General features: G+C 38.3%; 3 protein-coding genes across 4 annotated transcripts; all 3 read left to right on the top strand.

Moving 5' to 3' along the window:
* Positions 1–488: 488 nt before the first annotated feature.
* On the top strand, positions 489–2,642 carry LOC140853087 (uncharacterized). Its single transcript, XM_073247191.1, has 3 exons — positions 489–905; positions 1,538–2,037; positions 2,096–2,642. The coding sequence occupies exons 1-3, from the start codon at positions 489–491 to the stop codon at positions 2,640–2,642; spliced, it is 1,464 nt and encodes a 487-aa protein (XP_073103292.1).
* Positions 2,643–10,543: 7,901 nt separating this feature from the next.
* Positions 10,544–13,071, top strand: LOC105056499 (uncharacterized). 2 transcript variants are annotated; one of them, XM_019854464.3, is made up of 4 exons: positions 10,544–11,009; positions 11,562–11,824; positions 12,022–12,207; positions 12,389–13,071. In XM_019854464.3, the coding sequence occupies exons 1-4, from the start codon at positions 10,595–10,597 to the stop codon at positions 12,752–12,754; spliced, it is 1,230 nt and encodes a 409-aa protein (XP_019710023.1). In that variant the 5' UTR covers positions 10,544–10,594; the 3' UTR covers positions 12,755–13,071. The 2 variants fall into 2 exon arrangements, with proteins under 2 accessions (XP_019710023.1, XP_010937019.2); XM_010938717.4 differs by having other exon boundaries at positions 10,545–11,009; positions 12,016–12,207.
* An 824-nt stretch (positions 13,072–13,895) lies between these two features.
* On the top strand, positions 13,896–23,733 carry LOC105056460 (omega-amidase, chloroplastic). The gene is made up of 10 exons (XM_010938665.2): positions 13,896–14,213; positions 14,293–14,409; positions 16,707–16,931; positions 17,380–17,473; positions 19,037–19,111; positions 21,001–21,079; positions 22,221–22,236; positions 22,719–22,799; positions 23,004–23,086; positions 23,412–23,733. The coding sequence occupies exons 1-10, from the start codon at positions 13,959–13,961 to the stop codon at positions 23,488–23,490; spliced, it is 1,104 nt and encodes a 367-aa protein (XP_010936967.1). The 5' UTR covers positions 13,896–13,958; the 3' UTR covers positions 23,491–23,733.
* The last annotated feature ends 245 nt before the right edge of the window (positions 23,734–23,978 follow it).

Raw genomic sequence — 23,978 nt, 5'->3', positions numbered from 1 at the left:
GATCAAGTCTAGGAGAATTGAAGACAGTGGTGTCGAGCTACCACTTGATGATGAAGTTTTCGATGAAAATTGGAGTGGGGCAAGTTCGAGGCAATCAGGTCATGGCCCAATAGTGTTATGCTACTAAGTTGCAGACGAAGGAATAGCCAGCGGCGTTCCAACCCGAACTTCCAATAGGTTTGAATGCTCCCGATGATCTAGTTGGAGAGCATGCTTGGCCATCCGAGGATCTAGTGGAGGTTCCCCTGAGGAAGAAAAATCTTCACCAAACTGTGAAAATAGGATCATTCATAGATCAGATAACCAAAGCTCGGCTAACTGCTCTTTTACAGAAAAATATGGACCTGTTTGCTTGGAGAGCAGTGGATATGCCTGGTATAAATGCAGATGTGATGACTCATCACTTGGGAGTAGATCCGACCTTCCATCCCATAAAGTAAAAGAAGAGAAGCTTTGACCTAGAGCGCCAGAAAGCAATTGCTGAGGAGATGGACAAGCCGGTCAAGATCGGCTTCATCCGAGAAGCGATGTATCCTGACTGGCTCACTAACGTGGTGCTAGTCAAGAAGGCGAATGAAAAATGGCATATGTGCATTGACTTCACTGATCTAAATAAAGCCTACCCCAAAGACAGCTATCCTCTCTCTCAAATAGATCAATTAGTGGACGCCACTTCTGAGCACGAGCTCTTTACTTTCATGGATGCCTTCTTCGGTTATAACCAAATCTGGATGGCACCTGAAGATGAGAAGAAAATAGTCTTTATTACTGACTCTGAGCTCTATTGTTACAAGATGATGTCCTTTGGACTAAAGAATATCGAGGCAACATATCAGCGACTGGTGAATAAGATATTCAAAAATCAAATTGATCACAATATAGAGGTCTATGTGAATGACATGTTGGTAAAAAGTCGAGCCACCCCAGATCATATAGCCGACCTCCAAGAAACCTTCAACACCCTACGTCGATTCCAGATGCGATTGAACCCCACAAAATATACCTTCGGAGTTAGCTCTGGAAAGTTCTTCAGATTTATGATTCTCTGATGAGAAATCGAGGCGAACCCAGAGAAGATTAAGGCAATTCTAGAGATGTCCTCATCAAGAAATATAAAGAAAATCCAGCACCTCACTGGAAGGATTACCTCACTCAATTATTTTGTCTCCTGATTGGCTGAGACATGTTTGCCTTTTTTTCAAACTCTCAAGCAGTCAAGGGACTTTTAATGGATGATTGAGTGTCAGAAAGTATTTAAGGAGTTGAAGCAATACCTTTGCTTGGTACCATTACTTATAAAGTCCCAACTTGGAAAAAAATTATTACTCTATCTTACCATGTCTCTATCAGCAATTAGTTCAGTTCTTATCTGGGAAGAAGGATGAATCCAAAAATTAGTGTATTACTCAAGTAAGGTCCTTCAGGATGCTGAGATTAGGTACACAAAGTTGAAAAATTGATATTTACTTGGGTCATCACGGCAAAGAAGCTCCGATCCTACTTTTAAGCTCATACAAGTATGCTGCTTACGGATCAGCCAATCAAGGCAGTCCTCCACTATCTGGATATGTCGGGACGTGTTGCAAAATGGGCCTTGCTACTCTTTGAGTTCGATATTAAATTCTGTCCAAGATCTTTAATCAAAGCTCAAGTCTTGACGGACTTCATCCTTGAGTGCACCATCCCCGATGAGGAGGGCTCAGAGGCTACAGGGAGCAGCTCAATAGTGCTAGAGGAACAAATAAATATGGACTCTAATCCTGAAGACCAGTGGATTTTTTATGTAGATGGATCTTTCAATTCATCAGGATCAGGGGTCGGGGTCATCTTAATCGGATCGAAAGGTGATGTGATGGAGTATGCTCTGTGGTTTGAATTTTCAGCCACCAATAATGAGGCAGAGTATGAGATTTTAATTGTCGGACTTAGACTTGCAAAGGATATGAGAGTCAAACACTTGAAGGTCTTCAGTGACTCTCAACCGGTGACGGAGCAAGTCAAGGGAAAATATGAAGCTCAGGAGGAGAACATAAAGAGGTACCTCGAAAAGATAAAAGATCTAACTACATCTTTTCTAAGCTTTGATATCCAACAGGTATCTCGAACATAAAAATACACGGGTGGATGCGCTATCAAAGCTAACAGCCTCTCAACCGTCCGAAGTCCAAAATGAAACTTACATCGAGGTATTAGAGAACTCAAGCCTAGAAGAATCTCTTGCTGTTCAACAGATTGAAGAAGAGTCCTGCTGGATTGACCTCTTGCTGAAGTATCTTAGATCGAATGAATTACCATCTGACAGTCAGAAAGCTCGAAAAATCCACAAGCAGGTTGCCTGCTATGTGCTTTATGATGATAAATTGTATAAGCGATCCTTCTCTCTCCCGCTTTTGAGGTGTCTGCGACCATCCGAAGCAGACTATGCACTAAGAGAGGTCCACGAGGAGATTTGTGGAAATCATTTGGGCACAAAGACTCTTTCTTATAAAATCCTCTGGCAAGGCTATTATTGGTCCTCGATGCAAAAAGATACCTTTGATTTTATCAGAAGGTGTGATCGCTGCCAGAGAACTTCTAATGTTCAGCATCAACCAACGGTGCCCCTTACTTCTATCACCGCTCTATGGCTTTTTGCTCAGTGAAAAATAGATATTCTGGATCTTTTTTCTCAAACCTCAGAATAGCACAAATTTCTCTTGATGGTCATTGATTATTTTACAAAGTGGGTGGAGGTCGAGCACCTGGCCTGAATAACAGAGATTAGAGTTAAAGACTTCATCTGAAAATCCATTATTTACCGCTATGGTCTTCCAAGGGTGCTGATAACTGACAATGGCAGGCAATTTAGTAGCTCACAGCTCTGAGAATTCTATGAAGACCTTGAAATTGAACAACACTATCTCAGTCGAATACCCACAGGCAAATAGGGAAGCCGAAGTAACAAACAGGACCTCTTGCAAGATCTAAAAGCTCGACTTAATCGGACTGAGGGGTTCTGGGTGGATGAGTTGTATCATGTGTTGTGGACATATCGAACAACTTAAAAAATTCTGACTAAAGAAACTCCATTCAATCTTACATTCGGAACTGAGGCATTTATACCGATTTAGATCAGATTTTCTTCAGAGTCGAGGAGTACAATGAGGATACCAATTCTGAATAATTACGAACCAATCTTGATTTTGTTGAAGAGAACAGGGAACGAGCTGCTGTGCGAATGGCATCCTACCAACAAAGGATGGTCAAGTACTATAATTTTCGAGTCAAGTTTAAGAAATTATGATTTGGTGATCTGGTGCTACGATGTGTCGAAGTCTCACAACCTATGGAGCAAGGAAAGCTATCGTCTAATTGGGAAGGTCCTTATCAGGTAGATAAGATACTATGCCTCGAAACTTATAAATTAAAATAGCTTGATGGAACTCTACTCCAAAGATCATAGAACTCAGCTAATCTCTGCATATATTATCAATGATATTATAATTTTACTAAAGTATCTGCATGAATGAACACTTAAATTTATCAATGGCGGTCCATCCACGTATGAGTACGAGTTATATTTGAACTCGACCCTTGATCAGCCTCGAGATATTAAAAGTTTCAAATCAATTTATATCTAAACTCGACCTTTGATCAATCTCGAGAAGTTAAAAGCCTTTAATCGACTTATATCTAAACTCAATCTTTGATCGACCTCGAGATGTTAAAAGTCTTTGATCGGTTTATATTTGAAACTCGATCTTTGATTAGCCTTGAGATGTTAAAAATTTTTGATCGGCTTATATTTGAAACTCAACGTCAAATCGGCTTCGAGAAATTAAAAGCCTCAGATCGACTTATATTTGAAACTCGACCTTTGATCGACCTCGAGATGTTAAAAGTCTCAGATCGGTTTATATTTAAAACTTGATCTTTGATCAGCCTTGAGATGTTAAAAGTTTTTGATCGGTTTATATTTGAAACTCGACCTTTGATCAGCTTCGAGATGTTAAAAGTCTCAAATCGACTTATATTTGAAACTCGATCTTTGATCGGCCTCGAGATGTTAAAAGCCTTTGATCGGCTTATATTTGAATCTCGACCTTTGATCGGCTTCAAAATGTTAAAAGTCTTAGATCGGCTTATATTTGAAACTCGATCTTTGATCGACCTCAAGATGTCCCAAGCTTCAAATCAGCTTATATTTGAACTCGATCTTTAATCGACCTTGAGATATTAAAGCCTTTACGTTTTATGATGACCATGTGGAGTCAGTATGATTCAAAAAATGATAATATAAAAAAAATATACAAATAAAAAATATAATAAAAATACATACATGAACGCATGGTTAGAAAAGTAACATTATTCCAACAGGAAGCATTTGTTAGTATGCTCAGCTTTGTCTGGCATTACAAGATGGAGAAAAAATAAAATGAAGAAAAGAAAAAGTTAGCTATTGGCTAGCGGGGCATCGTCAGTTGGCTACACCTCTTTGACGCATCACACTCTGTGAAAAATCATGAATTCAAAAAATATGTAAGTATTCACTCACTTTTCGCGTAGCTACATCAAAGCATTTTCCATGTCCATCTTGAGGTCAGGCAGCTCGGACCAATCAAGTTGTGGGTATAAAATTCGAAGTGCATTCTGATAGAAGCTATAACCGAAATGGCGGCCGATAGCAAATATCGTATGGATCGTCATTTGGGAACTATCCATTAGCTGCTCATGAGATTGAGAAGAAGTTTCTTCTCCTCCTGTCGGAGATCGGCTTTTTGGTTCTCACTCTTTTGACCAAGATCTTTCGTTATGGGAGATCGAGAGAAGCTCTTTCGAGCCAACATCAACAATAGGAGCAGTCACTTGGATGCCTCACTGTTGTACGTCTTTGAGAGCAGCAACGGTCTTCTTGCCACTCAATGTCCTTTGCAACTTCAAAATTTTCTCTCCGACATTATAGAGTTCGTCTTGAAGTCACAACATCTGCACAGACCTCACCCATCCAAAGTTTTCTATACTTGATCAGGGACTCCAAGGTATGGATTTCTTCATGGGTAGAGTCAAGTTGACGACGATATACTATCAATTTCACCATCACGCCCCAAGACTTCATTCCCACTGCGTCGGATATCCTCTGTATCTCTTCTGTCAATTATGCCTTTTCGGCACTGTGTACCACAACTTCTCATCGAACTTCTTGTTGAAGTCTATTGACTTCTTTCTCGGCCTCGTCAAGTTTCTTCTGAGCTTTTTGAAGCTTTTTTTCTCGATCGGCGGTCTCTCCTTCGAAGACTTTAAGTTTCTCCTCTATGCCCTTAATATGAGCTTTAATATTAACCACTGTCATCGGAGAAAGAGGAGTGGCTAGTAAAGGAGTAGCAGCTATCGAACCGACATCATAAGCATCATCTACCGACTATACAAATAATTAAAAATGATAAATTCAAAAAGCTCGTAATTTTATTTCATTAAATGAAAATGAAAGTTTTTTTTTATAGAGATAAAAAAAGAGAGAAAGGGGCAAAAAGTAGAAACATTCAATCTCTGACCTTCTCTTGGGGAGTTGTATCTGAAAGAGGCTCAAAGAGACCTGCATCAGCAGTTGAAGAGGAGAGCGGTTCAGCAACGTTCTCCTTCTTGTAGATGGGGAGCTCGGAGGCGGTGAAAATTTTCTCATCATCTTTATCTTCATCTTCATAGTTTAAAAAGATGAGATCAAGCTCCAGATGCTCCTCCTCTATTGACTTTCGACAGTCAACCCAACCTTTTTTGTGAGCCTGATGAAAAATTTTTTCACTGAAGGTCATATGACTATTTCGATATTCTTCAAATGCCGTAAATGCCTCCACTGCTCAAGTCATCTCCTTAGCGAAGACAGATAATGCCTTGAATTTCTCGATTGAAGAATGCTTGGTATCTTGAATGTGCTCCTCAGCCCTTCTCTCTGCCTCTTTCTCCCTCTCCAGGGTGAGGGCGAGATCGGTCTCCACCTGCCCAAGGGCCTCCTGGAGATTTTTGGCTTTAACCTCTAGCTCTTTAATTTTTGTCCGAGCTATCTGGACCTCTATCTCAACTTTCTCCTCAGCCTCTCGCACCTGTGCCTCTTTGGCCAAGCGGTCTGATAAATTAATGAGAACATGGAGCAGTTGCATCTCAAATCAACTAAGTTAGAGAAAGTTTAAAAGGGAGGAGGGTTGACAGGATAAGTGCTGCACCTGGTGACCCATAGTTAAAGATAGTTTCCACAGATTGAAAATACTCATCCTGTCCATCTGCTCCAACTCTGCTGGAATTATGGAATTCTCAACAGTTTCCCAGACAGCCTTTCAATCTTGAAAAAATAGATCCTTCGGAATGTCGTCAGGAAGAGCCTCATCATTGTCAATCTCTTTAGAAGACTTGACTCGAGTAGAGATCTTGAAAGGCCAAGGCCGCTTGATGATTTCTTCTCATGAGTCGGTGGTCAGGATCGGAGTAAGTGCAGATATAGCCAAAATTACTCCGGCCTTGGAAGAAACTGTTTGGTCGACAATGACAGGCTCTTGACTGAGTTCGGTAGATTTTGACTTTTTCTTTCTTTCAATCCCTACGGCCTGAGTCTTCTTCTTTTACGGAAGAGAGGTCTTCAATTTCATAATACCCTTTGCCAAGGGTTCCATTTCTACAATTACTCAAGAAATATCGGGTTAGAAAGCTATATATATATATAAAGAAAAAGAAGAAGGAAGAAAGCATGAACGACCCTACTCACTCCTAGGGTCGTTAGAGGAGAGCCCAGTCGAGAAAAGGGATTCACCAGATAAAAGCTCATTCAGATGAGGAGTATTACGATCCAAGAGATCTCTAAGTCCTTTTTTTCCTCAGCATTCAATTCTACAGGCTTCAAAGATGAAGCTTCGATCCGACCCTAGTCCGAAAGCCCCCAGTCGTCCATCAAAGTACAAGAAACAAAAAAAAAAAGACTCTTCCATCCATGAATGGATGAAGGAGTACTAGAGACCAGAGGAGAGACACCCTTCTGGGAGGAAACATACAGCCAATCGACGTATGGGTGTTTCTTTAATATGAAGAGGGCTTAGAAAAGAGGAATTGAAGGTCGGACTCCCATCTGAGAGTAAAGTACAAGAAATTCTATGATGTATCTAAAGGAGTTTAGGGACACAACACAGAAAGCAATTTCATAGAACCTGAAAAGCTCAAAGATGAAGGAAAAAATAGAAAATCTAAAGCCTGTCCGAAATTTTTCTCATACACTAGTAATCGACCTAGAGGTGAATTATGGACTCGAGCATTGGAACCAAAAAGTTCAAGATGAAACTCCTCCAGAATGTAGTATTGGATTCGGAGCAACTCCAAGTCCCCCAAGATCAGCTTGGTTTGGATCTCTCCAGATCTGACCGAAGAGTTGGTTTTAGACCTAGGGCTTTTCGAATCCTTTACTTTCTTTCACACGGGACACTCGCTTCCAGAGTTTTCAGAACCCACCATGAAAACAGAAACCTAAAGGAAAGTAAAAGGAAAAAGAAATCAAGAAGGTAAGAGGGACTTACCTTCAAGTAAGAAATCTAAAGGAAATAACTATCTTTCGAGGGCTCTTCGCATAGTGAAGAAAGAAAAAAATATGTTTGTAAGAGTTTTGGAGCAAGAAAAATGACAAAGGAAGAAAAAGATTTTTACCAAAATCAGCAGAAGGAGAAAATAAAACAAAGGAAGCTGTCTCTTTAAATAGAAGGATGCATGTCTCTCAGAGGACGCTAAGTCGGTATGAATTTCTGAAACAGACCATACGTTACGTCTTCATTAGCTCAAGTTGACCGATGGTCTTCACATTCAATACGTCTCAGCAGAGAAGAGTGGCGTCCACGTAGATTTCAAAAATTTCATTATTAGTTCGGCAACTTTTTTGTCTAAAAAATCGCGTACAGATATTTGATTTAAAAAGAGCTTTTCACCTCTTTGGCCATTCAAAAATGGCGAGATAAATACTCCCATAGCCTGACCAGAGTTCGAACCAGAGAGGAGGGGGTATATGTTAGGAGTAATTTAGAATAAACCGACAATGTATGAAGATTCAAGTCCATTATGACCCATTGGGTCCATATCAGCGCCTTTTAAGCGGTCCAATTATTGCAGTTTGTCCGATCTCTGATCGACAAGTATCTGTCCTGACCTTTGGTTGGAGGCTATTCTGTTCAATCTCTCGTCGATATGTTCTGGATCCAAATTCTTGGATGAAAAAGGTTTGGTCCAATTCTTAGTCAGCATGCCACACTCTCTGATCTCTCCTCGAAAAATGATTAATCGAGCTCAGAACCAAAACACAAGTGCCAACTAGCCATAGCTGTCAACGCTATCTGGCTATAGCTGTCAATGCTATATAGACGTAACCGTCTGATCTTGAAAATCTTTCAGGTATAACTGTTTGATTTTGAGAATCACAACTAAATAACTACATTAGATTTGGTCAGTCTATCTACCAAAAATAGTTATACAGCCATTTTCTTTATAAATATTCAAATCCTGAGGATCTAGGAACCGAAACAAATCACAACAGCATCCATTTAGTGATGAGGTTGGCTAGTATCCAGGGCTGCAGACATGCTATTTTCTCTTGGGCCAGACCTATAATATGGTTCAATTCATCTTGGTTACAAGCCGAAGTAACCATGTTGGCAAAAAATAACTCACCTAAATGACTCACACTCCAACAAATTCCATCCATATTTTAGGAATTGCTGGAAGATTCTAATAAGTTGGCCTTGTTGTCGAGATGGCCCGTGGCTTGAGATCTGCATGACATTGGAGTGCTGCCTCGATATGAATCCAAGATTGATCGAATGCATATGAGGTCATAATCCTCAAGACAACATTATCCGATATTCGGATCGGTTTTTGATGAGCTGGAGTTGACATTCACTAGATCGACATCCATTTAGTCATAAGGTTAGCTAGCATCCGGGGTTGTAGGCTTACGCTATTTTTCTTTTGATCGGACCTATAATGTGGTTCAGTTCATTTTGGTTTCAAGTCAAAATATCTTTGTTGGCAAAAAATGGCTCATCCGAATGACTCACAACCCACCAACCCCCATCTATAAATAGATTAATGATAATTCTACCAAAAATCCTGGCACAAATATCCTATAGTAAATCAATAATACCTAAGGTTTCTTATGCCAAAATTGAGCTAGCGTTAACATGCATATCACATCATGTGCAAATACATATTTATATGTAAATTTTCTCTGGTCAGTTTAGGCCACTCCCACTTCCTAAAGCACCATAGATTGCCAATCTAATTATGATGATCAATACTTAAGTGAACTACTTCATTCCCCAAGGTCGATGCATACTGATATTTTGTTTAGAAATTTTCTCTTGGTATTTGAGTTAAACTTAATAAGTAATTAAATAATTTATATGAAGATTAAAAATAATATTTATTATCATCTCTGTGGGTATAGTTAGGTTAGGTTTAACACAAATGAGTCCGCTTATCCAACTCATTAGGTGGAGTCTGCTTGAGAGTTTTAAATTTGGATCGGGATTAGATGCAAAGGCTCAACTTGATCTCGAATAGGATTAATTTAGGATTAATCTTTATCCCAATCCAAACTCAACCCTCATCCTACCCAACCTAACTTAATCTAACAAATTATGATATCTAGATAAATAAATAATTTATACATAAAACTAAATTATGTCTAGGTCCACTGTTAAAATTGATGAATGGATGTGCCTCCATCTAGCCAATACTAATCCAACAACTATGTTCCAAATTCTTCTCTCAAAATTCTTGCTCAACTACTAACTTGATTGATATTAACCTAGACCAAGTCGACTAACCTAGCGCAATCTGATTTTAGTTTAAGATATGGTTAGGTTCCAGCGCAAGAGCAAGTTAGACCGTGAGATCTAAAGATTGGATTGGTCAGGGTTCACCCTCAACTCAACCCAACTCACCTGAATCGCATCCTTGGTCATCTCTATGTGATGAATGATTGTAGCAATGCAAAAACAACTTAAGAATATATGACTCGGAATGTGTCTGCTCTCCATATGGTCGCATTCACCTCATTCACCTTAAAAGAATTTGTTGGGTTGGAGATCCAATGGACCATATCATTCCATAAGTTCACCTTTCAATCACACTTCAATAAATATAAGTTCTCTTTTAAATGCATTTAATTCGGTTAACATTCATATATATATATCCGTTCTTCTCACGTGAGTTGTATGTATCAACTTCTGATATACAAAATGAGTGCGGGTCGGGTAGGCCGAGTAGCTTAGGGTGCACCAAGTGGGCCATCCTCGTGTTAGGAAACACAGCTGAGGATCCACCCTGCGGCCTCAACGGGGAACCAGGAAAGATTTTCTCCAAAACAAGAACAAGGAAAGACAGCCCCACCTCGTGTTAGTATCGAAGATCTCCAGGAACAAGAACAAATTAAGCTTCGCAATAGACAAGAATCCCTTCCTTGCTATCATCGCATCCTCTTTCTTTGCTTACAAAGATATATTTATCGATATAGACACATCTAGAGAGGAAGATAAATCCAAAGCCAAGGTCCCAAGGCCTCACTCTCTCTCTCTCTGTGGGAGAACCGTCGATGCCCCTGGGGCTTAGTTGGTCGTCGGAGATGGGTGGCAAGGCGAAGGTGGTGGGCGTGAAGCGGGTGAAAGAGGGAATGCCAGAGGAGGAGTGGGACGAGTCCATGCTCCTCCCCGGCGACATCATCGAGGGCGTCGCCCCCGTGGTCGCCGACGCCGACGAGGACTCCGCCACCTTCACGTCAGCCAAGGGCCGGTCTGAGCTCAGCTCGCTGCTCGGCCGTCTCGGACGCCAGTCTGGGTCTGTCTGGGTGAAGGTCCGGCGGGGGGATGCGGGGTTCCTCCTCCGTGCCCGCGTTGCACCACACCGAAGCTCGACGCTCCACCGCCGATACACCCTCTGCGCCGACCGGGACGACCGCCATGTCGCCATGCTCGCTGACCTCACCATGGACCGCTGCGCCGAGCTGCAGGGTGAAAAAAACCAAACTCTTAACGAATTTGATCATAAATAGAACATGGCAATACGACCATCAAAGTTAGCACGCACATTAGAATTTTAATGAGAGGTTGTTACACAAGTTATGTTAGAATTTGTAAATCAAATTAATATTGCCTTGCTATTAATAATATCTTTTCATATTTTTTATAAAATTCATTTAGAATTTCTCTATATGTATAAAACCAACCACTTATATAAAAATTAGAAATATGGCTCTTAGTATTTTGTATAGAAAATAGTTGAAAGGTTATAAGATCCTTTATTTAAAGGGATGTACTTAAGCTATTCTGCATCAAGAGAGTTAAAATTTAAAATAAAGTTAATTAAAAGTTTTTTTTTATTAACAGCTATAGATCTACTTTCTTCATCTCTCGTGTGAAATTATATAAATATTCCTCTCTTCCTTTATTTATCATAACAAGTTTCACTTTCTTATACTATAGAAACAGCTATCCATTCACAATTAGTAGCACACTGTGGGGATATCTAAAGCTACGTCTTAAGCATGTATTTGTTGCATGCAGAAATGAGCAGAAAGGTGGTCAATATAGATTTTGGTGCTTTCTCCATGAAGAAGGGGATCAAATATGATTGGAAGAAGAAGGTGGGCACCTATTTGCCCGACCGGCAGTCGACAGTCATCAGCTCCATCCTATTCATGCCCTTGCCTGACGAGCACAAAGTCGAGGCCGTCATGACGAGGTCCATGGCCTGGTTCTCTGCTGCCGTCTCCTCCGGTGCTCCACTCATCTTTGTCAACATTCAAACCGAGCAAATCATTGTCTCAGTATATAATCTTCTCTCATACTCTTTCAATCCACATAAATATTTTGATTACATAGAATATGATGAAGTCATTAAGATCATGTAGCAAATTTCGATCAGGCTTCATATTGATGATTCATGAATGGTATCGAATAGCTAAGTCTGATTTACTCTTCCTTGCGTATGTTGTTCGGTTAATTTGCGACAACTAAGGATCAGACTGCATCATCTTCTGAAGGTCAGTGTTACATAAGCTGGTACAAACAACAAAGTTCAAAACCAAACATTGAGATGGTGCAAGGAATTCGGTTGTGGTTTCTGCCGGGTATTGCAGAGGTGCCAGTGATCTTGGAACTCAATTTGGGCGAAACCCGTTTTGGAATGGACATTAAACGGACCGAGGAGGTAACGTGATGTGCTATGAAAAACAATCCATCACTGCAACAAATTTAATCAATGAAAATAGTGCATCATTTCACACAAGACTTGTATGAATGATCCATCTTTAAAAAAAAAAAGAAAAGAAGAAAAAAAAGCTCATATTATTCAAGTAAGAACTAATATTCATACTACTATATATGGATAGGGATTCATCTGCATCAATTCAGTGACAAGAGGGCTAGCAGCTGACCGTGCCGGGGTTCGAAAGCTCTATAGGGAGGCGAGCAAGGCCGGCCATCTTGTTTTAATCTCTCGGCTGGATGGAAGAAGCCTAATTCCATCAGAGGTCTCGGCCAAGGGGCTTATCCACTGTTGCGATCACAACGATATCAAGGAGAGGCTTGCAGCTGCCATGGAGCAGATGGAGGAGGTTCATCTTCACATCATGGCCTGGCCTGACCAAAAATCTTCGACTTCCATTCCTACCACCATGGGTCCTTCAACTCTTCTGCCTCCTTCCACCAGAAAATCTCGGACGGCATCTAGCAATGAACCGGACGAGAGCTCCTGATGATCAAATAATATGTATCATGATCATGACCATGCTGGCAACTTGAACTATGATGGGTATTGGACCTTTCTGATATATGTGTTATGTAAAGCTAGCTTCCTTGTTATATATGCGCCTTGCATGCATGGGACACGTAAAAATTTAAGTCCCACGTATGTTTTCTCTCATATATAGAACGATGCTCTTTCTCTGTGACCAATTTAAACTTGTCCCGAGATCTAGAATGGCAGAAGGTTCCCATGAGTTCATGCAAGAACGTCATGCCATCATTTTGTCCACAGAAAGTTTCTGCAATCTATTAATAAAATCAGCTTCTTCAATGGTATCGTGGGATGGTAGAAATTTGAGAACTCTGGCGAAAATGCTGAAGCCACAAGGAATTTGAGCTTCTTGAGTGAAATTAAGGTCCAATGATAATTACTCAGTATGCAGAGTGTTTATTGTCAAGGAGCAGGTTCCAAAAAAAAAAAAAAAAGAAGAAGAATAAATTAAGGCAAAAAGTAGTGAAGAGATACTAATGCTGTGAATAATGAAAAATTAGGCTAATTTGCACTTGGCTACACTTGCAAAGCTCGTTCTGATGAGTCTTCGAACATTTTTATTTATTTTTATTTTGTTTTTTTGAAAAAGAATTAGCAAAGCTCTTAAAATCATAAAATCCAACTAATTATGGACATATGATTTACTGCCACCAAGCACTGGTCTCTTCACCGCAAATTGAATATTCTCAAAGCCACATCAAGAAATCAATCCGAAATTTTCAACACATATGCCTCTAAGATTATTATTTCTCATTACTCCATTATCATTTTTCCAATTCAACTTTAACCTGTGACTGCATATTTTTTGGACATAAGGGATAAAAGTCATAATGGTTAATATTTGCTATTATAACAAAAAAAAAAAGGTAACCAAAAAAAAAAAAAATAGCGTTATTATTTATAGAATAAAATATTGGTAAAAAACAGGTAACAGCTGCTGTTTTTTAAAACAATTACCAATCAACCATCATAAAATTATAAATTATTTGAAAATGCAACGCACCAGGAGGCCCAAGCCATATTGGGCTGGGCTGCTATGTAGATACGTCCAAATCTTATTTAAAACTTAAATTCCTCGGCGGTACTCTCACCACACGTCGCCTTCGCTGCTTCACGCCACCCCCGCCCTATTTCTCTTCCTCTCCCTCACTTCTCTTCGAGCGATGAGAGCAGGAGTCGGCTTCCTCTCCTCATCCGCCGGTTTCCTTACCGCTGATCTCTTCCCCTCTTCTCACCTCCCTCTCAAACCAATCCTCTTCCCCTCCACCAATCCTAATCGGATCGCGGTGAAGACGCCGCCGCCACCGCCGACTCGCCGGCCCCTCACCGCTGCCTTCTCCGCCATGGCGTCCGCCTCCAAGCCCAAGGAAGCTAGGGTTCCGCCTGCCCTCCAGCTTCTCACTCCGCCCGTCTCCAAGGTGCGCTCCTTGTCTTCCGCCTCCTCGATTTCCGCTCTGATTTTGATCCAAAGTTTGACCTTCCCCCTCTTTTTGGCAGTTTAAGATCGCTCTTTGCCAATTGGCGGTGACTGCGGACAAGGAGAGGAACATCGCCCATGCTCGCAAGGCGATCGAGGAGGCCGCTGGAAAGGGGGCAAAGCTCGTCCTCTTGCCTGTAGGTTCAATTAATCTGTTTCCAGATCCTTGTAATAGATTTTTCTTTAAAAAATAAATCTTTTTGTCTGGTCTTCTGTTCTGGTGATAATAACATTTACTCACACTTTTTTTTTGAAAAAAAAAAAAAAAAAACCATTTCTTTATCAGAAACAACAATATAATAACTCAGTTTTGGAATGCCAGTTCTAGTGTCTTGAACTCAGTGTGATGCTTGTGCGAAAAAAGCTGCAAAGCTGATTTGTGACTTTTGTATTGCTGCCTTTTTGTCTGGCACCTTGCAACTTACAAGCTGCTAGATCGAGGAGAAGTACGCGAAGTCAGCATAAGCTGTGCAGACATGTTACATGAAATCTCAATGCCACAAAAGTCCATCTATGAAAACATGGAGTTCAAAGTTTTAAACTGTAGTTTGCATTTTAGATGTCTCGGCAATGTCAAGACAATGAATTCAGCATTTGAAGTGTCACTTAACTTTTTAAACTGAAGTTTGGTACTTCAACTGATGCCTTTGTCTTAGAGTTATAAATTTAGCATTTCAAACACTAAAATCCTCATGGAACATGATCAGCCAAAAAAACAAAAAAGGTTTTGTGCGTGCATTTGCAATACCTGTTGGACCAATAAAGAAGGGGGAAGTCATTTTTAGTTTTAGTTAAGCCAAAAGAGTTTTGGTTTTGCCAGTTTTGGTGATTTTGGAAGTGTCAACTCTAGTTTCAATTTAAACCGCAAAATAGAAAAAAAATGAAAAACGGTGCAGAAAAATAGGTTCAAATAATATAATGACATTATTTTGAAAGTGCATTTTATTGTTTTGGACCTTTATGCATACCATTTTGGTGGTTTAGATCAAGGTTTTAAATCTTGTGGGATGGGAATGTCTCGGTTTTCTCATGGAAGGGGATGCGCCACCATCCTAGCCCGTCTTGACACTTGGGATAGGGGATGTCTCAAGACGTCCCGATTGGGATGATGGGAGGATTGTTCTGTCCCGATGCATGGGATGGTACCTAATTTCGGTGTCCTGTGGGACGTCCCACCGGAACCTGAATCCTTGGTTCAGATAGATAGATATATCTTCACATTGTTTTGAGTCTAGATACTTTATTTTTCGTTAGATGACTTAAACATATGATAATATAAATGTCTTCTAGGATGGTGAAACCTATGCCAAAAATTTAGCTCATCTGAATTACTATGGAATTCAGTGCTGCAATTCTCCAGAATTTTTTCAAAATGGCAAAATCTGAGTTAAACATGTTAGTCTTGATATAATGCTTTTCAGATTCAGCACAAATGAAGAAATGAGAAAATTATATATTATATAGATAGATAGATCAAAGATCTAAATCATACTTCTGTGTAAATGTCAATTTATTTTTCACTCAACAACTTAAACATATAACAATCTAAATGTCTTCTAACATGGAGAAACCTATGCAAAAATTTGGCCATCTGAATTACTATGAAATCCGGTGCTGCAATTCTCCAGAATTTTCTCCAAATGGCAAAATCTGAGTTTAACTTGTCAGCCGTGACAAAATGCTTGGTAAAATCAGCACCAATGAAAATTATGTAGATAGATGATAGATAGATCAAAGATCTAAATCATTCTTCATGTTGTTTTGAGTGTAAATATAAATTAATTTTTTACTTAACAACTTAAACATATGACAATCTAAATGTCTTCTAGCATGGTGAAACCTATGCAAAAATTTGGCTCATCTGAATTAATATGAAATTCAGTGCTGCAATTCTCCAGCATTTTCTCAAAATGGCAAAATTTGAGTTTAACCTGTCAGTCTTGACAAAATGCTTTGGAAATTTATCACAAATGAAGAAATGAGAAAAGTTCCACACAAATGGCTGGCAACAAGAGATAGAACTTGATGGACATGTCATAATCCAAGAGATCTCCAAACCTACAGAGAACCTACTTCAGAAAGCCCTGTCAAATTCAGTTGTAAGCTTGTTCCTTTTCCATTTTGATAGACAAAAAAATTCTTTAATTTGTGGAGTTTCTTGATTTTGATTCTTTTTAATTATAAAAATTCTTGTCAACTTTAAGATCATTAAAATTAGAAAGACTTATGGGTGACCTAGGATATGCATAATATTTGTTCTAGTGTGGAAAGTTTATTTTGACAGCTGTATGTAATGGAAAAGTTATTGTCCCTTGTTTTTGCTCATCATGATTATCGACTTTAGTCTGCATGTCTTTTCATCATTGCAAAAAAATTCCCTCAGCTTGTGGTGAGAATTTTTCCTTATAACATCGTTTGGTATCATTTATGTCAGGAAATATGGAATAGTCCCTACTCCAATGATAGCTTTCCAGTGTATGCTGAGGATATTGAAGCTGGTGGTGATGCAGCTCCCTCTTTTTCAATGCTGTCGGAAGTTGCTCGGAATCTGCAGATTACAATTGTTGGTGGATCTATACCAGAACGCTCGGGTGATTGTTTGTACAACACATGCTGTGTCTTTGGTGCAGATGGGAAGCTCAAGGGCAAACACAGGAAGGTGCAATACATGAACAGTTTTGATGTTGGCTGCATCTCATATAAGTCGATTAGTTTGCTATGTTGTAGACAAAAAAATTCTTATAGCTCTGAAAGTGAAGTTATAGATTTTGCTTTTAATTTTAGTATACAAAGCATAAGATAAGTTTGTGATTTCTTTAGGGTTCTTCAACAAGCTATATCTGTCTCTGTGAACATCTATATCTGTTCTATGCTGGGACGTCTTGAGTAAATGAAGTAATTTATTAATTTTGATGCAAATAAGAATTTATTAAATGCCAATTCTATATTAACGACATTGTAGAATTTGCATTGTTTTTCATTTTCAAAGATATGTATGCTTCATATTGAGCATTTGTTTCATTATCTCTTGTTGCTCCTGCAAAAATATCCTCCATGATGAAATTTTATGAACTCATATCTAATGAAATGCATTTTATGAAACACAGATACATCTTTTTGACATTGATATTCCAGGAAAGATTACCTTCAAGGAATCAAAGACTCTTACTGCTGGGCAGCATCCTACCATTGTAGATACAGGTTTGAAATTATGTGGTGCATTATTACCAATTTGATAAGGAGTCCACATCTTGCACGAGGGATGCGTCCCAAGATCAAAATGTCATATTCTAATGCCACCAACTAGTATACCACTCATATATAGTTACTATATTTGAAGTATTTATGTGATTTCATCCCACTAGTCAGAATCCTGAAGCATGTTGTTGCATATCAGGTGCTTGCGGTAACCTGCAAGAGTTCTTTATGCTGTCTGTATAACGGGAAGAAGTTTAGCAATCTGTTCAAATAGTTAAGTTCATGTGTCGAAGAGTTTTAGTGTGAACCATGATTAAAGGAGCTCAACATAGATAGCTCTGATAATTCTTGATTTGCATTGCAAATGATGAGAGTGAATTTTGAACCTCTACAGTATATATGATAGTAGACAGTGCATCATTGTACATAAAATCTTATGCAGTCACTCATTATAATCCAACCAAAAAGACATTTCTTGCATATGGGTTTGGCCTTATCAATTTATGTCTTGAGATTTGGTTCTGTAACAGGATGCTTGTGATATTGATCTTTCATCAGAATTTTCATCGAATTCCTTTTTCCTGTCTCTTTGCTGAACTTGTTTTGACTATTCTACCCAAATACAAGTCTTCATTTACTTAGGCCCATAGCTTTGCTAAGGTGGAAAGTGTCTTGTCAAAAATACAAATGTGGTTGAATGGATTTTAGCTTATTTGTGGGATTATTCTTTTTCCCTCTTCTTCATGCATTTTCATGCTATTGTGAATGATTATTCTAATCTCCAGCAATTACTTCATTGCTAGAAGCATTTCTGGTATGATCTGTGATTTGATGCATTATACTGGATTGCTGAGGGATAATGAGCAATGGTACAAGAAGTAACTCTAGCAGCGTGTGGTGTCTTCACATCACAAGCTTAACTGTCTTGCTCTAACAACTTCTAATCTACTTTTAATGAATATAATAATAATTTTAAGATCATAAGGAATGCCTTCTCTGGAGCAATGAACTGCACAAGTCAACCAAATCAAGTCACCCTGTCAATTTTTCCCACATTGATTACTATCACCTGCATAATCAAATTATAAGCTAGTAGTCATTGAGCCTTTTTTTTAAATGTTAAAGCTGCATGAAACTTGGCCGTTTAACCTGTTGCTATCTCAAGTTCTCAGTTTATAGCATTTGCTAGACAATGCAAATAGAAAACCCTAGAACTTTTAGAATTCAAATACTATTCACCTAGCACAAGCTTGATGGAAATTCTACAAGGTTTGTACTGCCCCATTTGGGTATCTTCAGTCTTTCACATTAACACCCACATGATTGTTGAAGCAAATTTTACCTTGTTTTGGGTATTCTGTACTATTATATTTGCATAGAATTGTTTGTTACCTTTTTTAATTCCTTTAATATGTACTGTTCAATATATTGAGAGGTTCTAATAATTTGATATTCTGAATCATAAGTTTTAATTCTGTAGTCTTCCTTTTCTCTTTTTCCTTTATTTCCTTTTTTAGTAAGAAATGGTATCTTCTAAATATGTATGCATCTGATTCATGGTTGCAGATGTAGGACGTATTGGCATAGGTATTTGTTATGACATCCGTTTTCAGGAACTAGCAATGTTATATGCAGCAAGAGGTATTTTCTATTCATATATTTGCAATGTGTTATGTGCTTTCAATTTGTATCTTGATTTCCTCATCCAAATAAACGAATCAATGTGCTTTTTTTGTATTTTGAATTTCTGGAAGTACTATGTGTAGAAAATAAGTAATTATCAAGTTATTGGCATTTTAGGAAAACACAAGTTACAATTTTTAGTCATTTCTAACATAAGTTATTGGAAATGCTGATTTGATTTTGTTCTTCCATAACTTTGGAACTCCTTGGAAACATCTTTGAAAAAAAAAAAAATCATAACTTGGCTTAAAATTTGAATTTGTGATTCATGAGTTAATCAATAAGCATCAATTCATATACATATACATATATAGATCGGATTTGGCTGCACTCAAGTGGATCTCCACTCAGATCCGATTAGATCTAGATCAGATGATAGAATTCCACATTAATGATTTGAGTCGTTGGATATGATCTACTACCTCTAAACTGCTTACACACTAAAATTATATGATTTGGAGACCCTTGCCTGTTCATCAAATGGTCAAAAAAAGAAAAAACATATATTGTTTCAAATTATTTAGATTGTCTAATTTTTCACCACTTGATGGAAATGCTAGATATCTCCAAATCCTATGATTTTTTATGTGTAAGCAGTTTAAAAATAGTAGATCACATTCAATGACTCGGATCATCGATATGGGATCTCCATCGTCCAATCTAGATTTGACCAAATCTAAGTAGAGATCCACTCGAATGTTGCCAAGTCTCTCTCTCTCTCTCTCTCTCTCTCTCTCTCTCTCTCTATATATATATATATATATATATATATATTTATTTATTTATATGGGGGAACATTTTCCATTATCCTTTCTATGGTGGATAATTGTGAACTTTACATGAAAATCAGATCTTAGATTTTATAGCAATGCCAGCCTTCACTTTCTATTGGAACCAGTGGCTTCATATTATTTTGTTCATGTTCTTTGTGAACTTCAATGCTTCAAATTTGAAAACAGTGTCCCTTAATGAATTTCTTAGCTAGCTTTTCCCAATTTGTGCATCGTAAGTGCCACTAATCTTTCTGGATGTAGACAGGATTATCCACTAGAGGTTTTTGCTTAGTAAAAGCAATGTGGTTAACAGTTTTGTTAAATTCATGGATTTATCTTGGGCCCCATCTATATTAGGATGCAGAATTTTCATACTAATGGATACGGAATAGATTCTTCAAGCTTTTTACTTTATTTTCTTGGATCGGCTGACAGCTGCTAAGGTATCTGTATGTCAAAATATCCCTCTACCCCTAAATTTCTGGGTTGTGACGAACATAGCCAACCAGTTATTAGTAGTTTTAATGAGGATGTAATTCAGATCCTTTTGCATTGCTGTTATATTTGTAAAAACACTTCCAACAAGCCTTTTCCCATCTAATGAGGCTTGATATGTGGCATTAATCTGCTTTAGATTAATGTGCATCAATTGGTCACGGTAATGCTAGGGCAGTCTTCCGTTGATTTGCTAAACTTTTACCTATTTATGTTAGCTGTTAATATGTATTTGTTGTTTCTTGGTCTTAACATGCTTTGTTAGTAATGTATCTAGTACTCCTTGGAGTTCTCCTTTATTTCTGGCTAATAATGCTTCTTTTAGTGTAAGAAACTTTCTGCTTTCTGAAAAGGTTAAAGGTTAGATACTCTGACACAATGGTTATCCACATTATTTATAATATTACTGCATTGTCATGCAATTTTCCTGTGTTTGCTCTCTGTTCATTCTCATATAATTAAATTTCTTTTGATCACGAGTATCACGCCTTAAATTGCCTGATATTTTTTTTTCATGCTCAATAGTCTCACATTTCAAGCATTTACTGATATTTGGATAAATGGCACTTTTGACTTTAGGTGCTCATTTGCTGTGCTATCCTGGGGCATTTAATATGACTACTGGTCCCCTGCATTGGGAATTGCTACAAAGGGCAAGGTAATGCTCCATCTTTCTGGACTTGAACCAGTGTTTTACATCAGTATTCTTTGATTTCAATTTTTCTTTTTCTTGCTTTTGCAATAATTTTGTTGGGAGGTTGTGACCACCATGAGCCATTACTGTTTTATATCTTAAACCATTTGTTGCGACAACTATAATCAGAAGATTTTTAGAGTTAGACATCAAGCAAAATACCAACCAGGGCTACCCCCAAACCGCCCACCGCACATGCATGTGCAAGGGGGAGAAGAAGAAAAGAAAGCATGTAAATATATCCCTGCATATATATGCTCATTTGTGTATGAATCACTTGCCTTGTTATTAGGATTTTTTGATCCATGGTTATGTGGTGCTTTTGAGTGTGATTAGTTAAATAGGAATCTGGAACTCATGTGCAAGAAGCCAAGAACATGTTAATAAGGTTTGCTATACCGGTTCTGAGTACCATACTAGTACCTTACCTGATACGTTATCATACAGGCATACAGCTGGTATAGAATGGTACAACCCTTATACTGGCACAAGGTTAGGATCTTTTCCTCATGCTCAGCCACAGTTCCACTCGAAACCGGGCACTATGGGTTGGTACAACATGAAACCATATGTAGCTGGTCCGTTCTGCTCGAGACATGCTGGTACAACTCTTGTGCCGTATTGAACCTCAATACTGTACTAGTACCTTACCTGTAGGGTACAATATGACAGTACAAGACAGTATGGAAGCGTATAGTGAAACATGCATGAAATATAATTTGTGCTGATTATCATGGAAACAAAACTTAGAGTTAAGACTATGAAGTCATTTGAGAGGGCATAGCGCATGTGCTTGAGCATATATACCTTAAGCAGCATATACTTACCATCTGTGCGTAGCTAGGTACAATTTATTGGACTTTGGGAAATTATTTCTCACCAGTTAACAGCCAGAAAGTGAATCATACATTCCTAGCCAAGGCATCTTCAGTCATAAAGATGCCTGCCGATAACCTACAAGGCCTGTATCCTTCCTAGATTTTCAGCATGCTATGGTGTGCAAGCATGTATTATTGCAGCTCATGCATAAATTAAATCTAGTAGATATTTCTATTCTTCTGTTTACATTCCTAAGATCGCTGATGAGTTTCTATTTTCATTCCAGGGCTGCTGATAATCAGGTACATGAATCTCTTTGGCTTGCATGTTGGAGAAGTCACCGTTAATCGCCATCCTACTGCAAAGATTTTTGGAATTGGGTTCATTACTTTATATCTAGTTTGTTTTCCATTCATCTGTGTTTGCTTCACCATCCATCTTTATTTGGCAAAGTAGACTCTACTGTTGGAAGAACCTGTCCTTGTAATCTGTCCAGATGGTGACGGATTTATATTTACGTCTGACAAAAGTACATCATATGCATTTTATAAAAATATGTGGAAATTTATCCGTTTTTTAATGACTATTTTTTGACAAAATTGTAAATGACTAAATATGCCTATCAATACTACAGCATTGCTCTAATTTTAAATATGAATAACCTGAATGGACTCTATGATATTTTCTTTTAACATATTACATAAAATTAATGGAGACTTTTTGTTTGTGGCAAATTTTCTAAATAACCAAGCACATTAAAGAATTGCTCTGGTTTTTCTTTCAGTTATTTGTGGCTACTTGTTCACCTGCTCGCGATAGTAGTTCTAGTTACGTTGCTTGGGGTCATTCCACACTTGTTGGACCGGTAAGTGGAAACCCAAAGTTGAAATACATTTTGAAAGTACTTGTTGAAGTCCATTGCTATTGATGTTCAGCGGATCACGCTTGACATCTTTGATCTTTTGGAGTTGTCTTTTTCTTCCAAAATATCAGAATCTACCGTGCCTAAATTGTCAAAAGGTTTGAAACTAACACATTGTTGCTTGTCTTTTTCCCATTCGGCTGACAGTTCGGAGAAGTGATTGCAACCACCGAGCATGAGGAGGCAATCATTGTTGATGAGATTGATTATTCATTAATTGAGCTTAGAAGGTAGTTGATTCTCTGAGATGTTTATTATTTTTTAAGTGATGGTTATCAGAATCATAAGATTTACTATTCAGATTTTGTCCCTAACCTGATTAAAGCATGAGAGAGTTCAGATTTTATCAAGGTGAATTAGATTGAAGCATAAAATAATTTGAGTTTCATTAATGTGAATTATTTAACTTGCATTCACAAATCAACCAAACACAAGTTAACAACGATTACTCTCTGGCATTTCTTTTTAGACAATCTTTTAACTTTCAGGCACCTTGCGATAGCTTTGAAAGTTATGCCTCCTCATATGCTGTTTTATATCTTATACTCAATGCAGGTCAAACCTTCCACTTGAAAAGCAACGTCGTGGGGATCTGTATCAGTTGGTAGATGTCCAGAGGCTGAATTCTGAGTAGACAAAAAGGTGGGCATGGCTGTTTCACTGGTGAATTACTCACCATGTCCTTGTCAATGCTGAGAAATGCTTCAATCAGATGAGCTGTCTGTTTGGACTTTTGTGAGGGCATTTAATGGATCCTATAAAATATCTAGTGCCCTTTCATACCTAGAATCTGGAAGGCTTATCTGTCCATGGATCGATGTTGTATTCAACACTGTATTCAATAATGTTGCGATCATTGAGCAATTTCTTTACTAAATGGTAGTGTCTTTATCACGATGATACCTGTAGATTTTCATTATCGCAGGAAAATGTCCGTATGGTCCATTATGAGATTGAGTCTTGGCATAGTGATAAGATTGCTCCATTATGATCTCAAAGCTATAAGTTCGAAACATGAAAATAGTCTCTCTCTCTTTCTCTTTCTCCATGATGCACTGTATGCGTCCGACTCTTCTCAGATCTTACAATAACAGGAGCCTTGTATCAAGGAGTAATTCTCAA

The sequence above is a fragment of the Elaeis guineensis genome, chromosome 13 (assembly GCF_000442705.2).
Source record: "Elaeis guineensis isolate ETL-2024a chromosome 13, EG11, whole genome shotgun sequence".
NCBI classification, from domain to species: Eukaryota; Viridiplantae; Streptophyta; class Magnoliopsida; order Arecales; family Arecaceae; genus Elaeis; species Elaeis guineensis.
The sequence above is the reverse complement of the archived record's forward strand: the minus strand, read 5'-3'. Positions and strand labels throughout refer to the sequence as shown.

Excerpts from the sequence above, each read along its gene's own strand:
- LOC140853087 (XM_073247191.1), top strand. The coding sequence starts at position 489 with ATGGACAAGCCGGTCAAGATCGGCTTCATCCGAGAAGCGATGTATCCT. Across the intron at positions 906-1,537 it reads TCTATGTGAATGACATGTTG|CCAATCAAGGCAGTCCTCCA; the intron begins GTAAAAAGTCGA and ends CTTACGGATCAG. Across the intron at positions 2,038-2,095 it reads CAGGAGGAGAACATAAAGAG|GTATCTCGAACATAAAAATA; the intron begins GTACCTCGAAAA and ends GATATCCAACAG.
- LOC105056499 (XM_010938717.4), top strand. The coding sequence starts at position 10,595 with ATGCCCCTGGGGCTTAGTTGGTCGTCGGAGATGGGTGGCAAGGCGAAG. Across the intron at positions 11,010-11,561 it reads CCGCTGCGCCGAGCTGCAGG|AAATGAGCAGAAAGGTGGTC; the intron begins GTGAAAAAAACC and ends TGTTGCATGCAG. Across the intron at positions 12,208-12,388 it reads ACATTAAACGGACCGAGGAG|GGATTCATCTGCATCAATTC; the intron begins GTAACGTGATGT and ends ATATATGGATAG.
- LOC105056460 (XM_010938665.2), top strand. The coding sequence starts at position 13,959 with ATGAGAGCAGGAGTCGGCTTCCTCTCCTCATCCGCCGGTTTCCTTACC. Across the intron at positions 19,112-21,000 it reads AATGTTATATGCAGCAAGAG|GTGCTCATTTGCTGTGCTAT; the intron begins GTATTTTCTATT and ends TTTTGACTTTAG. Across the intron at positions 22,800-23,003 it reads ATTCCACACTTGTTGGACCG|TTCGGAGAAGTGATTGCAAC; the intron begins GTAAGTGGAAAC and ends TTCGGCTGACAG.